General features: G+C 35.6%; 1 protein-coding gene across 5 annotated transcripts in view; it reads left to right on the top strand.

Annotated features, from left to right (window-relative positions):
• The window catches only part of LOC140750141 (uncharacterized), a 58280-nt gene that overhangs the window by 25988 nt on the left and 12884 nt on the right, over nucleotides 1–19408 (top strand). For all 5 annotated transcript variants that reach the window (XR_012103170.1, XM_073083528.1, XM_073083527.1 and 2 more), the window contains exon 3: nucleotides 12885–13023. Coding sequence is in view for 4 of the 5 variants with exons in the window: in XM_073083528.1 (XP_072939629.1) it covers nucleotides 12885–13023 (139 nt within the window). In the remaining variant the exon portion in view is untranslated. The remainder of the gene's footprint in view (nucleotides 1–12884; nucleotides 13024–19408) is intronic.

Here is a 19408-nt window from a genome sequence, read left to right as displayed (position 1 = left end):
TTCTTTATTTGATCCGATCTAACAAACGGGTGGATGAATTTCAACAGTTAAGGTGTCATTATATTTGTTTCAATGACCCGAGTGTCCTTAGATAGGTGTTAGTAAAAAAAAATCAAAATAGCGGATTTTTGGCGCGAAATAGTAACACATTTAAAAAAAAAAGTTAACCGAACCTATCGAGTAGGGTATCAAATGAAAGGAAATTAAACGGAGATTATAAAAACATATTTGTATATATATAAAACAGCAAGGTGACTGACTGACTGACTAACTAAATGATTTTTTCATTTTTCAGAAATCAACGTACAGCCTAAATTAAGGACCTTACAGTTGTGAAATTTTGCACATAGGTTCTCTATATAGCGTGAATAAGTACTAAGAAAGGCCTTTTGGAAATTCTACCCTTAAGAGGGTAAAATAGGGGAAAACAGTTTTTTTGAAATTCTTTAATTTTGAAGCAACTACTATAAAATTTTATATTTGGCTTTCTGGATAAGAACAAGGACGCACTAATTTATCGCCCTCCAAAAAATCAACCCCTTAGAGGGTAAAATAAGGGTTAAAAGTTCATTTGAACAATCGTCAATTTTGAAGCAAACACTGAAATTTTGTATTAGGCTTGCTAGATAAAAATAATGAAATTCTACCTCTAACGAGGTAAAATAATGACGAAAACTTTGATTTAATGAAGTTACATATTTTATAGACCGTAAATGGTGGATTTTTCGCGAAATAGTAACACGTTTTAAAAAAAGTTAACCAAACCTATCGAGTAGGGTATCAAAATAACGGAAATTAAGAGGAGATTACACATACATTATATATCTTATATATAAAATTCTCGTGTTAGTTACCGTACTCCTCCGAAACGACTTCACCGATTTTCACCTAATTTTATATACATGTTCAGTAGGTCTGAGAATCGGCCACTATCTATTTTTTTACCCCTAAGTGATAAGGGTTGTTCACCCTTAACATCGTTTTATTTTTATGGGAACACAACGTTTTCCGGGTCAGCTAGTACATATATACTCGAATATACACATCGAGATGACTGTCTGACTAAATGAGTGAGTTGCTGTGCCAGAGATCAGCACAAAGGGAAACCGCTGAACTTAAGCGTGCTGGAATTTCACACATAGGTTCTTTATATAGCGTAAATGAGCACTACGAGGATAACATAGGATAATATTGTTTGAACATCTTTTGTTTTTGAAGCCTACTATGCCTACTATGAAACTTTGTATTTGGCTTTCTGGATAAAAATAATGAAATGCCTATTTCCCGCTTTTGGAAATTCTACTTCAAAGCTTTTTGGTGCAGTCGGGTTTTTGATTTTTTAAATTAATTACTTGTTTATTAATTATTTTTAATACTGTCTGTTCTTTAGCCGAAAAGTGACCAAAGAAATATCCTAACTACTCAACATGGTCGAATTGTGGTTGGGCTCTTAAGATTTCTGATAATGCAGTCAGAAGTTGGCCATAAGCACTCCTCAATGACAGTATAGAACACCTTTGCTTTTATCTTATCCACAATTTCAACTTTATTCTTTTTTATTAATTATTTTTAATACTGGACAATGCGTTGAAACTAAATTTTATGAAAGGATACATTAAACGGAAAATCACAGATATGAATGTGTTTTTTGTTAACGCCATAAGATTATTGGAGACTAACGCAAAAACATGCTGTCTAGTTTTTGTGCTCAGCATTTGTTGCGTAATAAGTTATTTTAGTATAAATGCATTTTGTTAAGAATCGAAAACAATGTTTCTGTTTTATATTTTAGGTACTTTTGTTTTGAATAAAATTATTCTTATTACTCTGTACTATGTGCTTTCATTTGATAGTGCATGACCTCTTATATTGTTTTCAAAATGCATTTTTTGTATTAAAAAAAATTATATCAGTTGATTATGTTTCTTTATTTAGTATCTACTTAAACATGTTTAACACAAGTGTATCTTTAGAAGTTACTCGTATGTAGAGTACTCAATTCTGTAAAGTAATATTGAGTAAGTTTTCGTGATTAAGGTTATTGTGTAAGTGTAGGTACTCTAGTGTGAAACCGTGGACACCGTGTCAGACAGCTATTGCCATCAGTGTCGTGAGTGTCGTGATTCGTGGTCAACATTGATCGATAGGCATTGATAGCGATATCATCACCTTAGTAGTTGTTGTAATACGCCATTATTAAGTTTAATTTTATATCCCTTTTTACCCGAACCGGGAAAGAAAGAATTGTTTTTGGAGCGTATGCATATATTTATTTCTCATTCTTTGGCTTTAATCCTTCGGCATTGTAGATATCGTTAGATTCGTCTAAATTGTAGAAGTTATCATTATCTAGTCAAGAATCAGTAAATTAACTATCATTTTTGTCGACCCCATGCCTGTACTTCGTGCATTCTACATGACGTCTTTGCTAGGATAAGATTTTTTATGCTTTGTAATTTGAGTCAAGTCCACCAGCAACGGAAGTGTGTAGGGCCGCTATATATAAACTTAAAAAACCTTGATTGGCTAGCAGCGATTTAATCGGTGCAAAAAGATCACATTGTTGCCATGGGATTTCATTGTGTCGGGTTTCACAGAATAAAACAAGGGACCTCCGGCGCTTCCGCATGATAACACTGATCAAGTGACATTTAACGATCGATCAAGGTCGCGATTCTTCGCTTTGATGTTTCGCCTCTGATTTCAATCAATCCTTATAAGTGTTCTTGACTTTCGAGCCGTGGCTTGGAAGTCGTGACTTGGCTAAAACTTTTATTTATATTTTACTTACAAATCAGTTTTCTTCTCTGTTGGCAGTGTGATATAGGTATATGTATATAGGTACAATCCATTTATTCTTATGTAGAGATGTCGAAATTTATAAAGCAAAATACATTAGCTTTATATTCACGTAAATGGAATGTCTCATATACCGAGTACGTACACAGCTCTTTCACCGGAATAGACCCAATTCCTTAGTACAAATATGGTTTCCACTGATTAGTGGAATATTTTAAAGAACTGAAATTTTGTTATCATTAAATATGGATTTTATTCATACATACTAGATTATTACTGATCGATAAAATGATGACTTAAATTGTATCATTAAAAACAGGTACAGTTATAAGTGGGCAATTAAAAGTTATTGCAACCAGCTCTCGCTAATCTATAATAAGTGGAGCATCTTAGTAAAAGAAATACCATTATGAGGAATTGAAACTGCGTTATAATATAATCTGGTAACGTTAATTGGAGTAAAATCGGCGCTGGAGTAAACACGTACGATTGAAATAGTAAAGCTTATTTGGCCATACTAAAAAAGTGATAATATCATACGCGTATATCATTTTCATGGCGATGAGTATGATTATACAGATTTAAAAAAAAAATGGTTAATTTAGTCTATAATTTCTGTCATACGGTTCTACCTCAGCGCGGATATTCCTACTTAACTTACATTATAAGGAAACAAAACTGCTTATAATCTGGCTCGGTATATTGGGAATAGGCGAGTTGATTTCTAAGCGCTGGCAACTTTCTCACAATGTGAGGTGAAAGTGACCGCGCTCGGCACCGCGGCCTGTGCGCCGTACATAACATTCCGATCTGATAGCCGCCTTGTTTGGAATAATAACGTGCAAGATATTCTATGCTCACAATAAATCATGACCTCCATTTTGTTTTCGACGTTTTCTGTTGTTCTAATGAGTCTACTCGAAATCAGCTAAAGTTTTCCTACTTTCATTGCATTCATTAGATTTTCTGCTTAACAATGGACATGTAAAAATGTAATGGCCCTTTAATATATAATCTGAGAACTTCAGAAATAGTTTTATGGTCGTAACGAAGTTTTATAGTCATAAGTAACTAAAAATATGTTACAGGGCTAAAAATAGATACATATAGTGAACATATGCATGTCTCTTGAACCAGATTTATTTTTAACTGCCGTCGTGTTATAAGAAATTGGATTATTTTTATTATATCGTTTATATTTATTTGTATTAAACGTGTGTTATACACCTGATGTAAACATCGTTGTGTTGTTCCAAGATATATTTTATTATGAAATTATTAAAAACACATACGATTGCGAGAGTAAGTAATAGAAATCGATTTTGCTTTTTCTCGCTGTTAACTAATTTACCGCCGCCGCACCTACGGACGTATAATTTATCGGGCAGATTATGATTAGCTCGCTAACAATTTGAACTCGATGTACTGTCACGCAGGAGTGTTATAAAGCACTATCGAGCGGAGTTAACACGCGTGCATACGCCACAATAAAATGTATTTACGGACAGTTGTTGCGACACGCTTCGCCAGTCCGATGGCACGATAGGCGGGTAGCAGCGCCGTCGGCTTTGTCTTCTATCTATGAGCTTTGTTTATTGACTATTGTAGTATCGAGATCGACTCCCGATGTGGAATGGAGTCGTATACAACGACATTGTTAGGTGTTACCTTTGCCCATTGGACCACGATGCTGGGATGGGTTTATTGTTTTGAGATTGGATCGCGATGCGATTATTGTTTTTTATTATTCATATTTCGTAGTATCTGCCTGTAGCCTAGTGGTTGGGACTTGGCCTCTCTATCAGGGGGTCCAAGGTTCGAATCGCAGGCATCATTGATTTTTCAGGTATATGCGTATTAGAAAATAATGAATACATACTATACGGGTGAAACCAACTGGTGAGTCATTTAATACGTTCTCATAGGTATGCGTAATCTGTTTATAATCACTTGGCCAGCGCGGTGGATTATGGCCTAAAACCTTAACACTCGGGGAGCAGACCCGTGCCCATCAGGGAGGCAGTAATGGATTTGAAGCGACTCTATATAGATACGACTAACATAAGTAGGTGTAGGAATAATTACACGAAGACACCCATGTTTTAGAGCGCGGATGTTATTTGTTATAACGGTCAGTGACGATGACAAATAGTCTGTTAAGAAACTACACAGCGTTTTGTAACCGTGGACGTCGCCCACCTTTTACACAGCTTCTAAGCCACTATCATGTTTGCTTTGATGTTTACATACTTAGCTTTTTATTAATAAACACTTTACACCGGCTTTCTGGTTGTAGTAAGCTTCGTATTGTCATTTGTTGACATTCGAAATACGAAATAACAACAACAACAGTAATAATAGTAAATACTCATTAGTCTAGGACGGAACTAGTCTGGAACGTTTATTAATTTCGGGGAATATTATCAGGGTAATTCTTTTATTAGACTACATCGTCGTTTTATTAGACTGATAAAGTTGTTAAGTAAAATGGAAAACTGTATAGTCATTGAGAATTATCCTGAGTTCAGTCAATCATCTAGTGTTTATAGGAAGTAAAAGTAACATTTGAAAAGCTCTTTACATTTATCGCCATGTTGCTGTCCAATATTGTCATGCATATTATTATTGAAGCCTGTGTAGGTGTCAATGTAATACAGTGTCTAATATGATTGGCTGCGTCAAATGTGCTGTTGTATTAGCGCGAACGTTCGCTTCTCTTTCTGATGTAACGCTCTAGTTGTGTCACGATAAATTACCACAACCAGAATCAGACTTTGAATAAATTGATAATGCACAACACTACAGATATTAATTGTATATGGAAATATTATCCTAGATTTGCTTATCGATTTGTAGATAATTTGCATCTGAATAACGCGATTATGTTGCGAACACTCCGTTAAGTTGAAGGTTTTCATAACTGGATAACAGTATTTATCTAGTGTCAGATAATATGCATTTAACACAGATTCGATCACTTTATTGTACACGATAATTTAGTTCCAAGTATTAAATATAAGCTATAGAGTTATTAAAACGTCGTTACATTGAATGAGTAATGGCATCTCGATGTAATTAAGTGACCGCATTTCGGACAAACGCCAACTAAGTTTGGTGGGAACGCGCTGCCTCCCACAACACGGGGGTGGTAGGGTCGGCGGGTGTGGGGCAGGTTGTACAGATACAGGCAAGTTTGGCAGCCGTAAATGTCCCCGTTAATTAGTGGCGAGCGTTCGACGATCCGCCGACAAATTACGCGACATTCATTGTCGCACGCAAATAAAACGCCACGGTGCCGCCGACGCGGTGACGGTGTACCGCTTTCCTTAGAAGTCAATAGATTAACAACGATCAGCTTATTTCTCTCTTATTATGATTAATATTTAGAAATAGAAAATGTATTATCGTGCTGTAGAAAGCACTTCAAGAGGATAGCAACAGTGCGTGAAATTTAAATCACGTGGTGAAATTGTAACTTGAATTGAAGAAATGTAAATCTGTACTCTGTAGCGCAGCTTAATACGTTAAATATATTACTACTTCCAATATCATAATGAAATATGTAGCATCGGCTCGAAGTTGATGTAAACTAATTTAATCTCCATGACAATATGTGAGAAACAACTCATTGTAATCTTAGTTACATATCACTGACCATTATATGAAACAATGGAAATAATTCTGTAATATGTTACCTATACTAACATTTTCTTTTTTTTTACCAATAATTCAGTCTGTGTTAAATTATAGGAAACTAGTGGTGCCCGCGGCTTCGCCCGCATTTTAAAGATATAATATATGATATGATAAGAGATATGATATAAGATCAAATGCATAGTTTCCGATTTTATAAAATGTATATAGACAAATATTCATTTTATATAAATAGATAGATGATCGACTAACATGGATAAATAAAGTAACTGTAGGTTAATTATGAAAAAATCGAATTTCGATCTTCTGGGTTGAAAGATTGATTCATTGAATCGATCCATTACTGGAGATCGATTAAAATAATCGACTTTTTGTTCCAAAAGATTGATTCTCCGATTAATCGATCTCAGATCGCCATCCGTAGTTCCCGTGGGATTTCCGGGATAAAAACTATCCTATGTCCGTTCTCGGGTCTCAGACTATCTTTGTACAAAATTTCATTAAAATCGGTTCAGTGGTTTAGGCGTGAAGAAAAGACAACCAGACAGACAGACAGACAGACAGAGTTACTTTCGGATTTATAATATTAGTAAGGATTTAGATACCTACAATTCGCCGTACATTGTTTCATTAATTAGTGAGCGGTCATTATTAATCAATTTGACATTCACGATAGTGATGTGTATTTATATGAGTTACGAAGTGTTGATCATGTTCATTGGTTTAATATTGTAACTGTAAGTTTGTGTGTACACACAGCGGCTTATAATACGGTGATATTGTTAGACGAAGTCATATTATTGACGTAGACAAAAGGTGGTAAAACCAGTATGGTTCGACGAAGAGGCACTTTCGCCGCTCCTTTTTCTAGCGTGAAGCAGTTATTGCGTTTTGGTGAAATTCCTTGGAAGCTGACTGACAAATGAGACGACCACCTAAGTCCCCAAGAGTAGCGTCACATCAGGTGATCAGTTTTATATATCCAGTATCCAGTGGCAGCAGTGACCAACTTGTCATCGTGTAGACTGTATGCTTGTTAAATACTTGAACATCGATAAAAAGAAAATTTATTGATCCAGGAAGCGGACTATTCCGCAAAGCACTTTCAAATACCGTGCATGCGATAATATGATGAACGTCTATAATTAACAAACCCCGAGATTAACGTCTCTGTTGTGTTCAATTTGCGGAGAGTAGAATACGACAGTACGACATTGCATGAATAATTCAGCACCAGCGAAATGTAGCTATTAATTAGAGAGCAGTCATTAGTCAGCTTGATATGCTCTACGTCAATGTGTCTGTTGCACGAGGTTGCCGTTCATTTGATTGGATTCGTATTGAACTGACCAAGCGATCCTGTTTGTGTCTATTGGCATAACGTTTTACATAATAAGCAAATAATGCTGTAAGCGGTGTACTGTTTGAAATAAATACATATATGAATATTATATTGTCTTTATATGAAACGGCGTGCCAGATCGACTGTTGACGAGGCGACGCGTCGCTAATATGAAATAATATTCAATTAACATGAAATTGATAACAATACAATTATAATAAATTTAACTGCTTATTTTCATGTTTTAAATGTTCCGGCTATATCGGAACTGGAAATAATTATTCTCATAGGTGAATGTAATTTTCTTCTTCTAACTTCTATGTAACTATATGTATATCACCATATCGTCTGAAAAAGGATAAAAATTACACTTTTTACACCTACCGTCCAATAATAGATTTCTTTGTATCGTGAATGCCATGCTACTCATAAATGCAAAATCAAGTCCAGACCCGGAATAGGCCTAAATTCATTAAAACGAGGACCAAACCAAGACCCCAGGATATGTCAGAGCGCGTATCGTGACTGGGTCGTAACAATACCATCGAAATGTAGCTAATGATGCGAAATAATTTAGAGGTGACATTTACCATGATATGCAAGATATGCATGTCTGTCCTGTCTGTCGCACGAATTTCTATCGCGTTGATTGCCATTGTATTGAACAGACTGCATGCATGCATGCTATGCTGTTTGTGTGCTGCGGTATTCAATATGTCTACAAATAAGGTTAATGTTATGCGATGTTACAATTCTAATGTATTTGTATAAGATAACTTGGCAAATTGGAAACATATATTAAGTAAAACTGACATGATTTAATTTATATTGTAGGTATAGGGGGCATCTATAAGAGTTCTCATTAATTGTTAAATTAAAGAGATGGATTTGACATTACATTGATACATTAGTCCCTATTTCTGCCGTAGAGTAGCGGCATAAACGTGCATTATTCATGTTTGAAGGATGGCAGTAAGGTAATTATATTAGTCCAACTCGAAACACCAAAGAACACATTTGTGATTAACGGACTTCATGTAGGACGAATATTCTACTTAACCTAACCAACCTGGTTATAGATGTTCGAATTTTGTCATGAATCATCAATGAAATGCGAACACACTCCTATATGAGGCGTTTTGTCATACTTATTATACAGTATTTCCTTCGTAATATAAGAATATAGTTTCACTCCTTACCTGTGTACATACATACACGCACTTTTTATAGATCGATTCGGAGTGTGTTAATTTTATTAGCCACTTCATAATTTTATAGCGTAACGTACAACTCATAATTTGGCGCCTAACTGCAAATGTGATTGCTCGTTAAGTGTTACAAGGCTGTGTGCGGAGGCCCTCTGTCCGTCGCGTGAATGTACTTATATCGTCTTGTTTACATAATGTTAGTCTGTTTGTATATTGCTTTGAAAGCCTACTTGCTAAAATTATTGATTTGTGTTGCAATAACGTAAATCTGTCTGTCTGTAGTATATAGCTCACTACAAATTAAAAGATAAAATCAGTTTGGATGTCTAAGTCTTTCGTCTTCTAACTTTACTTCGTCCGGCAATATAACATACAGCTTCTTCTCCATAACGAAACACCTTGTGAAGTGGTGATAGTCTTACTGACATTCAGCAAGTGCTCTGTAAAGAACCTATTTTGAATAAAAAAAATGAGTTGATTTGAAAAAAAAAAATTCGGATGACATTTTGAAACTTATAGAAATTTTGTCATATGGTATAATAAGTATTATGTTATCTGTCGAAGCTAACATTACAAAATGCGTGTTTCTATATTTAGAAACGGTTCCACGTAAAAATATCGCCATAACAGTAAAGAATAATTTCCCCAAACACGAGATGTCACGGCATAATAACATGCAGTGTAAACGCTCGTGTTTGCCCAAGCAGTTGGTGTATTAGTGGTGTGGTGTTAACGCACTACTTACTTAGGTACGATGGACGAACCGACGTGTTCGTGACGTTGCCACGTGTTAACGGTTAAAAAATGTTATTGTCGTGTTTCAATGTTTTCAGTTTTTTGTAATTTTTCAGTTTTAAGTATATTAAATCAACAAGAAAATAAGGGTGGCACCGCTGCGTACTGATGAATCATGGCGGATAGAGAAAAAAGATAATGTTAACTTAATACGTACTGAACCAAATATATTAAGTACATCTCGTCTTAAAGCAAGAAGAATTCCTATGCGTTGTCATAGATTAGTAAAGATTACTCACTCCTAACAAGAAAATGTACCCAGTTTTGAGAATTGAAACAGTTGCGTAAAAAAGTCTTGCCACGTCTCCGTGCTAAAATATCCCTAAAATATTCGAAATAATTATTTATTTATTATGTAAATTCATGTAAATTACCCAGTATTAGTTATTTGTCAAAAAATCAAAAAAAGAACTTACGATAATAAGCCGTTTGTGGCTTCATTCAATTTCAAGGCGGCGAAGTATCTTTACTAATCTATGTGCGTTGTAGTCCCTTCAAAAATTATCACGATCATGTTTAATATCTTTGATAACTGTAAAAATCTGTTTTGTCAATTTAGTTAATTGCCTTGTTTTAGAACTATTGCACATACATTTTTTTTATAAGATATACCTTATAACCTAGGCATTTCTTCTATCCGCATGAACTTTTCATATCTTCAATAAATGCAGTATAATGTTGAATTTTAAACAAATTGCGTGTTCAAACGCGCAGGAGTCCAAAGTTATCTAATAAATGGTTTATATAGATGTCTTACATTGCATGATCACATCCCTGGCGTTATAAAGGTCCGTGTTAAAGGCTTTTATCGTTGTTTTAATTTATTAACACTCGAGCTTATATGGTATCAACGACTTGTAGAGCAATTAGTGTGCAGTATCGCGCTGTAGGCGTTCTTCGGTAATCAATGAAGTGCAGGCAGAATAGAAAATTTAAGAACTTTGTGATCTTTTATGAAATAATTCGTTCTCTTGTTATCGGATAACGATAAATTTTTTTTGCTGGTTAAAAAAGGAAACTAATTTGCAAGTCAGGCCACTGCAGCCAACGGACATTTGTAACCAATCTCATATAAAACAGTATCCTTAGTACGATTTTTCAATACGAAAAAGTATTACGTAAAAATTGTCAAAATAGGAACTTTTATTTGAACAAAAATAATTAAACATTGATTATGCTTTAACACTTCATTATGTGAGGTTTTGATTTTGTACATTCATTTTAATTTTTTTGGTATTTTCAACTCATACTAAAGATACCAAGAGTTCTACCTGAAGTCGATTACAGATTAATTTTACAATTAGGCCGAAATGGTCACAGAAATATGTCATTTGTAATATAGTGTGTAAATCAAGCGCTTAAATTAACATAGAATAGCGTATGATTTTACCGGCAAGCAGACAGTAAATGTCGAATGAATACATAAATCAAGCGGCGTGTTGCCGCTCCCAAACATAGTCCTATATCGTGTACTCGACACTTATCTCAATGCTGTGCAGGGTTACAGCTGCAGGTAACCACCGAAAGTGTAAGACACGTTAGTCTATCGTATAAATCCCACGACTCTACCAACCCTCGTATTAATATCTACTTAACCGTAAAATCACAGTATTAAATACATATTTACTTTAGTAGCGTATAGTGTATTTTTGTTGCGGTGCCACTCAAACTAGTGAGGGTCGGTTATCAGGTTCTTTAAACCCTCGGTTCTTCGAGATTTTAGCTGCCCTACTTATTTCAGTTCAGTCTCGAATGTTTTGTTTATTAGCTTATATTGTAATTCGACTAGGAGGTATTACCGACACAGTTTGTCAGCCTTCACACAGGTGTTCGCTGCTGTATTTCACTTTGAAGGTTTTGGTAAGGGAGACGTTCTTGTCCGATGTGTCACTACTTAGGGAGGTTCTTAGGCAGGACTCTTATCTAGATCTTAGCGGCAGTAGCTACTTAAACCGCAACGCGCGTAAAATAATCGCACGTGCCGCAGGTTTAAAACGCTTTCACAGTGCTATAAAAGCAATTTACTTTATGCCTTAAAATATTCAGATTTAATTAAAAACCTATACAATCGCACCGCTGTAACAAGGGGTGTGAGTGCGTGCTGCATTTGCATTTGCAACACGGCGTTTGTACTCGGGGATACCGTTTTCCCTCCAATTCCGAAATTGTAAATTAGGTGGTAGAGCCAGAATATTGCGTGGTTTATCCAAACACAGGTGCGTAACGAAGTCGGCTGACGTGTACAGTGATTTGTTTGTACTAATTGCATCATAAATGAAACACAATTTTAATTAAGTCGTAGTGTAGTAAAGTTTTTGCGTTGCTGTCTTCTTTTTGAAGGGTGAGATAAGACGGATTTTATGTGTCCTAGCTAAGTATTCAGGACAGCGACATATAATATAATCTATATAAATAGGCAAAGAAAAAAAACTGAACAGTACCTCTTTTTGTAAACCTATTATTGTCGAATTTCGACTACGGGGCAGACACTAATCTGCGTTAATAGCTAAACACACTAGAGATACTAAAAGTGAACAAAATAATAAAAATATGCATTGACACATTTGTAACCACTTATCATACCGTGGTCTATTTCTATTAGGTACGTTTAAACTATTAATACATTTATTACGGACGTTTGCTACTATAAAAAGATGATATTGTTTCATAACATCTGATCGTCACAGTACACGTCCATGCGACGCACAGCTGTGTCGGCCGTCCCGACTCGATTTGCGTGTGAAGTCGCGCGTACAGCGGTCTTTACGTAATGGATTAGGTATCCGCTCGACACATGTAGGAAAATAATATCTGATTAATGTTACGTTATGATTTTTGTTTTGTATGATACTGTATTAAATTGCTTTTATTCGGGAATCGTAGTTTATTTATCGAATGAAAAATATAGTTGAGAACATTACGCGAATAGCCGATCGGAAATATTGATCGGCAAAAGGGGTAAAATAGTTCTTCACCTTTATCCTAAAGCCGCATTCATTCGAATCACGTCATCAGCACGTAACGTTACGGCAACAAAAAAGAAAAAGAAAGAAAATGTCACTTAAATTTACCACTTTTATTTCCAGGTGGTCAGCAAGCCGTACCAAGTGGCATCGGGTGCGGAGCTGACGAAGTTGTGCAATCACAAGCGGAAACTGCTGGCATCATTGCAGGCGCGGGCGCAGTCGCCAGCCACCCCTCCGCCCCAGATAGAACAGAAAAAGAGTAAGTGTTACAAAGTTTCATATATCCTACATTTATTTATACTGTGAAGCATTTTTGCTTTTCGATGGATGTGGATACTAGCTGACTTATACAAGAGATGGCCGTCTCAGTCCTTAGAAGTTTGAATGCGTCTCTTATCAGCTTCAGGTAGATCCAATATTCTACATGGAGTTGTTTATAGATGTGCGGCAATAACCACTAACGTGCTTTGTTAATGTAATGAAAATGTGTATAAAGAATATTTATTAAATGACGATGGTACCTCAATCGTCATCTTTAACATTGCTTTTGTATAATGGTTTACATGTGTGCATTACAATATTAGTTCGAAGTATTACATACAATGGAGTCTCTAAATAAGTTGGGGTCGGATGACGCCAGCATGTGTTATTGAATAAAACTCGGTAACTAAGTGTTTTTACTGACTAACAAGTTTCTAGTAGGTATCTTTTCTTATACTTTATATTTTGAATTCAACAGATCAAACACATTTAATTATTAAATGTTTGACTTGTTTGTTAATCCGTTGCTGAATATAGACCTCAATTTCAACTTAGGATACAGATACAGATAGGATAGGAGGATACAGATAGGGCAAACGAGATAATGCTACTACGTTTGGTGAGTTTGGAGACCGAATTCGGCCAAACCGATTGACCTATTTTTAGAGGGTTTTAAATACTTAAGGGTAAATACATCTCGTTGAACTTTTCCACGGCCTTCCAAGGCGTTAGAAAATTTGTCTTCATTCAGACAACGCGCAAGTTGGTAGGTACGTATTACTACGTATCAGTTGTATTGCTAGGAACTGGAAAACGTTGATAGCATGTTAAGCCATCAGCCCGGGTTGATTCCACATTATTGGATACCAGTCGTTAAATCTCATCGGATATTGTCGGAGGCCTTATGGACATGTTAAGTACATCCGACATGGATTAGCTACTAATCTGCAGCTATCTACACCAATCCAAATCAAAGCAGCGCGGTAGTGTTCCTACTCTACATATATCCCTTCGTGGAGAGCGACACGTATGAAACATTAAGAATCAGAGTTGCAGTCCAAAGATCTAACATACATAGAATAATATAACAAAGAGTAATATTAAATCGATAATACGTACAGTATTATCTTGAAAACTTGCGGTTTAATCTTAACTTGCAAAAAATACAGTGTAATTAAAATAATAGATAATCACAAAAAGCACAACGATAATTCCAAAATAATTATTCAGTATATCACGAAATAAATTAATTTTAACATCTTTTTGTTTCCTTGAAGTTACATAACATTGTAATTAAGAATAATTCAAAATATAAATCCAATGTAACTATAAATCAATAATCAATTGTATTATAAAAATCAATTTATCTAAGCTAAGATTTAAAAGTTTGTGGAGAATAAGAAGAATATAAATCATAAATTATATTTGAACTGTAAAAATGTCATAAAAGTAGGGTTGCCAACGACGGTAGGCGATTTATTGTTTCTCCTTGATATATAAAATAAAATAAATTTTTGTTACAGCATACTCGTAAGACTATAAATCAATTTATACTGTATTCGTATAAATTGATGAATTTATTCTCGATCTTATAATTGATACTGTTATTAGTCAATGTATATTATACTCGTATAAATTGATTTTTCTTCTAAACAGAGACACGGCTTGGTAATCACTGCATTTGTTATCCTACCTACGGTACTCGTGTTCAAATTCAAACCCATGTTTCTGTGATCTATGGGCAACCCTAATCGGAGGGGATCGTAACTAAATTGCGTATACTGTATGTAAAGACGGCTTCCCATAAGTGTTTTAAGTGTTAAGCACATTGTATCCAGTTTTCCTAACCCCGTTTGATATCCGGTATTGTTGTTACACTTCCGAGCGGGAAATGGGGGAAATATGTTAATATCCGCTGTCTACAAAAGCGAATATTGTTCTCTAAACGAAATACTACATTCGTCTTTTGGTCGAGATAAAAGTTTAGACAGTTTTGATTTATCATATTTACGTAATTACAGTAAATTATATTTATTATTTTTTTTATCGATGCTGGATCGACAAGTTGCAGGACAGGTACTATAACGATTCTTTGTGCGATAGGATTGTTTTTAGTTGAAATATAAATAAATCCTATTGCTTATTACTTAAGACTCCGATAGTCTTAAGTAATAAGCAATAGGATTTTTTTGAATAGCACTATATGTATTATTATTATTATATGGCATTTAGAGGATAAAAGTACGGTTATATTATTTTTGAAATTACAATGCATTTCAATTACAGAGTATATTTAAGAAAATGCTGTAAATAAAGTAAAAAGTTAAAAACAGATTTTTGCTACCGACGACATAAATGTTCATTTTGTATATGGTGGGTTCTTATCATTATAACTTGACAATTGACATACACTTTACCGTTTTTTGACGATATATTTTTTTTTGTTACACACACTATTTTTTTCATACAACCCAAACAATGATCGATCATTATATAATTATAGTTTTAATTCGTTTACAAGACATATGTATAATCAATTACAAATTAGAAGTAACACTCAAGGTTTCTTAGGCCAGATTACGTGTATCAAATAGTAAATATTGTTTATATCAATTACACGATAAATATTGTGATTTAAGTTCATGATAGCAGAAGATAATATTTTCATGATAACACGATCGTTGATATTTTGTTTATAATGCAATTATAATGAAAACCAAAAATCCACTACTTAAAAATAATTTACTGGAGAGAAAAGTAAGCATATGTCACTCCCATTTAATTTAGACGAATCTAAGTACATGTTGAAATCCGTCTAGCCATTCGGCCTGTGTAGGTCTTGCCAAAAAATGAGACGTGAAGAGTTAGAATAAAATATTACATACTTTAAATTTGTAACATTTTTCAAATCCTTTGTTACCTACATTATGTAATTATGTGGGTCAATCGTAATATTTAATTTCGTTGCTACATTGTTTGTAATATATTATCATGTGTTATTTTTATTTTATGATAATCTCATTTGTTACGTGCATGTAAACATTATCTTTAATGGACGTATCAATCACGTATTATTACATTGAATACGACCCTTGTATCACCTGTCAACGCCGTGATTGTTCCGGCGTAGGCACTATGTCGGAATTTCATTTCACAGAATAGGGTGGGTTGGCATTGACTGTCCCATTTCCCATACTCTCACTGTGAGAAATTCAACGCGTATATCCTATTTGTATCGAACATTAATATAATTTCTTATAAGACAATTATGTCATAAGTATTTGATTTGATTATCGTCTTATAGCCTGTCCAGTAACGTAAAGTCATTAATTAGAAAACTAGGTAATGCCTCAATTGATTGAGATGACAAAAACGATACTTTTATTAATGATTTTACAATCTTAAATTAATCGTAATGTGTGAAGTTATGTGGTAAAATTAAGTAAAGCTATGTCCACTTTAGGAATAGGTAAATCTAAAAATATCCGAGGTACATTGTAGAGTTATTAAAATTTGGCCAAATTCCCAAGTAGCTTAAAATAAAATTTATTTTCAAGAAGCAAGCAAGCAAGAAGAATTCTTAGCGCTCTTAATTGTAAGCATCTCGTAAGACCGTTTATACGATGGGAAACATTATCATCCGATTAGCGGGCGGACCGTCCGGGCGCAATCTCGCACGGCCCCCTTTCATCCAATTACATGAGTGTGAACCCAATGGGATTACTCGGGGAATAGCAGCCCTGCCGACCCGTGCCCAACTTCAATCAGAGTGCATTTATACACATAAATTGATGCTAATTGTGGCTAACAAGTGGCACTAGTATAATGCCAGGTGACATGTTAATATTGCAACATTTATTATTGTCTACTAAACAAATTTCTCGTATTGTGAAAGTATTTTATCTGTTGACGTTATTGACAAAATCTTCACTGCCTTCTCTTGCATATCTTGCCTAGTTTGGCAATGGGATGTCTGTCATCATCGGTCCCATCCTGTTCAGTCATAAGGATTGTAGATTGATTGAAAGGAATAGGACTCTTCTGAAAATCATTTTACTATTCTGAAAAAGGGAATCTTGAAATGAAATGCTTTTAAAATCCGTTTAAAGTTTCTGTTCCGAAAATGGTACATTTGAAGCGAGTTAAGTTACCACGTATGTCCAAGGGGGCAAAAGCATCGAAGGACGGAGTTGTTTCTTGTAACAAAGAGGGTAGAGCGGTCTCTTTGTTGTTAAGTGGCAGCGGAGGGGGACGCGGGGTGCATTTAGTGCGGCATGAATAGCGGGTAACTGCACTTCGTCAGCCGTCCGTCCGGGAGTAACAACCTGGAACTGCACCCGACACCCCCCGCGATCCACGCACGCTTCTCGCCACCCGTGTTTCTCCTCGTGATTTTACTATGTTACCCCGATATCTTTTTATCTGCAGATACCATATGTTTCTAAGATAACATGAGTATCTCTACCATAAACAGAGTTCGATTCACTACGCTTACAACAATGTGATATACAAGCGTAATACAAATAAACAATGCACTGCTTTCAATCGCACTCATGTGCATGTTTATTATTTATTTGGATCTCTTGGAAGTCAGTACTTTGTGTTTAAAGATTATGATCGCTGCTTGACTCGAGATGACCACTTGAGAATAAACATATCTCGTTGATTGCTGTCAGCCGCTTCATAAATAGGTCACTCCCTGTACGGAGCAATGTACCACCGATTTTAGAATGTTGAATTTGCGAAATAAAATCCTGAAGCCTTAGTTCAAGGAATCTCCATTTCATTTAAATAGGGATTAAAAAACATAAATTTAATCAAAACGGATTAGCTCGTTAAACTAAGAAGATGAGAATGGGATCGTAAAAGATTGCGCATTAAATGGTCGGCGGGGTGCAGCGGCGGATCGGAAAGTCTACATTGCGGACCGCAGAATTGCGTAATTACCGTAAAGGAAGTGGACCGTTCAGAACAAACAAAAACGCTGGCGACTCGATCAGTGGCGGGAACAAAGGGCGGGTGTAATTTGAAACAATCGGCGGTGGTGCAGAGCGGGCGGCGGCTTGGGCGCGCACCCCCCGACTATTGATCTGACGAGTCGCGGCCGCCGCTGCCACCCCGCCCGCCGCCCACTGCGCCCACTGCGCCCACTGCGCCCACTGCGCCCTGGCGCCTCGGAGACCACCCTACCCTCGCCCGCTTCACTTCGCATACAACTCGTATTTTAATTGCAAATCTGCCAGATAATGTGCAAATAGATAACAGTATTATACTCGGCTCGCTAACTAATTATGAAACGCTATCGAATTATGAGCTCGGCATACTTTTTAATCCCTTTTAACTTGGCACTGGCTTTATTAATACTTGTTTACTGAATATCGAGTGACGAGGAGTTTGGGAGGAGATTTGTGACCTAATTTATTCCGCAACCATACCGTTGATTTCGTGTTCACTGAGGTACTTATTTACTTTAATCTTTTCCGTTTTCAGCGCTTATTGAAGTTAATTTATATTCTTTATGTTAATTTTGTTGGCCTGCTTTTTAGGCATATTTTAGGATAATCATTTTAAATTTATAGGGTTTTGTTTAAATGGTGTAAAATACCTTTAGTAGGTTGTTATTTTGTTATTATACTGTTTATCTCCAAGTAGAGTGGTAGTGTTATACAATGTGTTTTCGAAAGCAACAAGCTAAGAGCAATCAACCAATTGCCGTTATAAGATTAGAACTATTAGAGGCATTAATATAGAATAGAGACTTCCTGAATCCATTGATTTATTGATGTCTGTGGGCACGGAGGGAGTTGTATAACGACTTTATAATTCCGTAATAGCGCGCACTGCTACGCTTGTGTATTTTATAACACGTCTTGGCTGCGGTATTATGTTTCATAATGCCATTTGTAGCGTACCTACTTACTGGAAAACTTTGTTTTGCTATTTTAATGTTAAATGCAAAATGAGGTTATTTGTAGGTAGGTACGCCTTTTTTGTATGCGGTAATGGCAAATCTCTAGTATTACGAGAATAACTCGTTATAACTATCATTCATTACCAACAATTGTGTAGTAGTTTATTTTTTTTTTATTTTTGTAGGTTAGGTAGTTACAATATTATTGTTTTAAAATGGATGTAACCTTTTTAATATTTCATGTGGATACTTAATTGACGACCCGCGTGGCTGAGCGGTAACCATGCCGGTCTGACGCGCAGAGGGTCCCGGGTTCGATCCCCGGCCAGACAGATTTCTAAATGATGAATTTAGACTTCTGTTTCTGGGTCCGGGTGTTTGTGTATTTGTCTCTGTGTGTGTCCATGGCACCCACGACACAGGGAATCCTAGTGTGGGGCTGTGAGTGTAGAAAGCGTTTTTTAATTATATT

This window comes from Epargyreus clarus, unplaced genomic scaffold (assembly GCF_041222505.1).
Source record: "Epargyreus clarus isolate Ecla_fem2 unplaced genomic scaffold, WU_Ecla_fem_2.2 ptg000019l, whole genome shotgun sequence".
In the NCBI taxonomy this organism is placed as follows: domain Eukaryota; kingdom Metazoa; phylum Arthropoda; class Insecta; order Lepidoptera; family Hesperiidae; genus Epargyreus; species Epargyreus clarus.
This window is presented reverse-complemented; position numbering and strand designations above follow the sequence as displayed.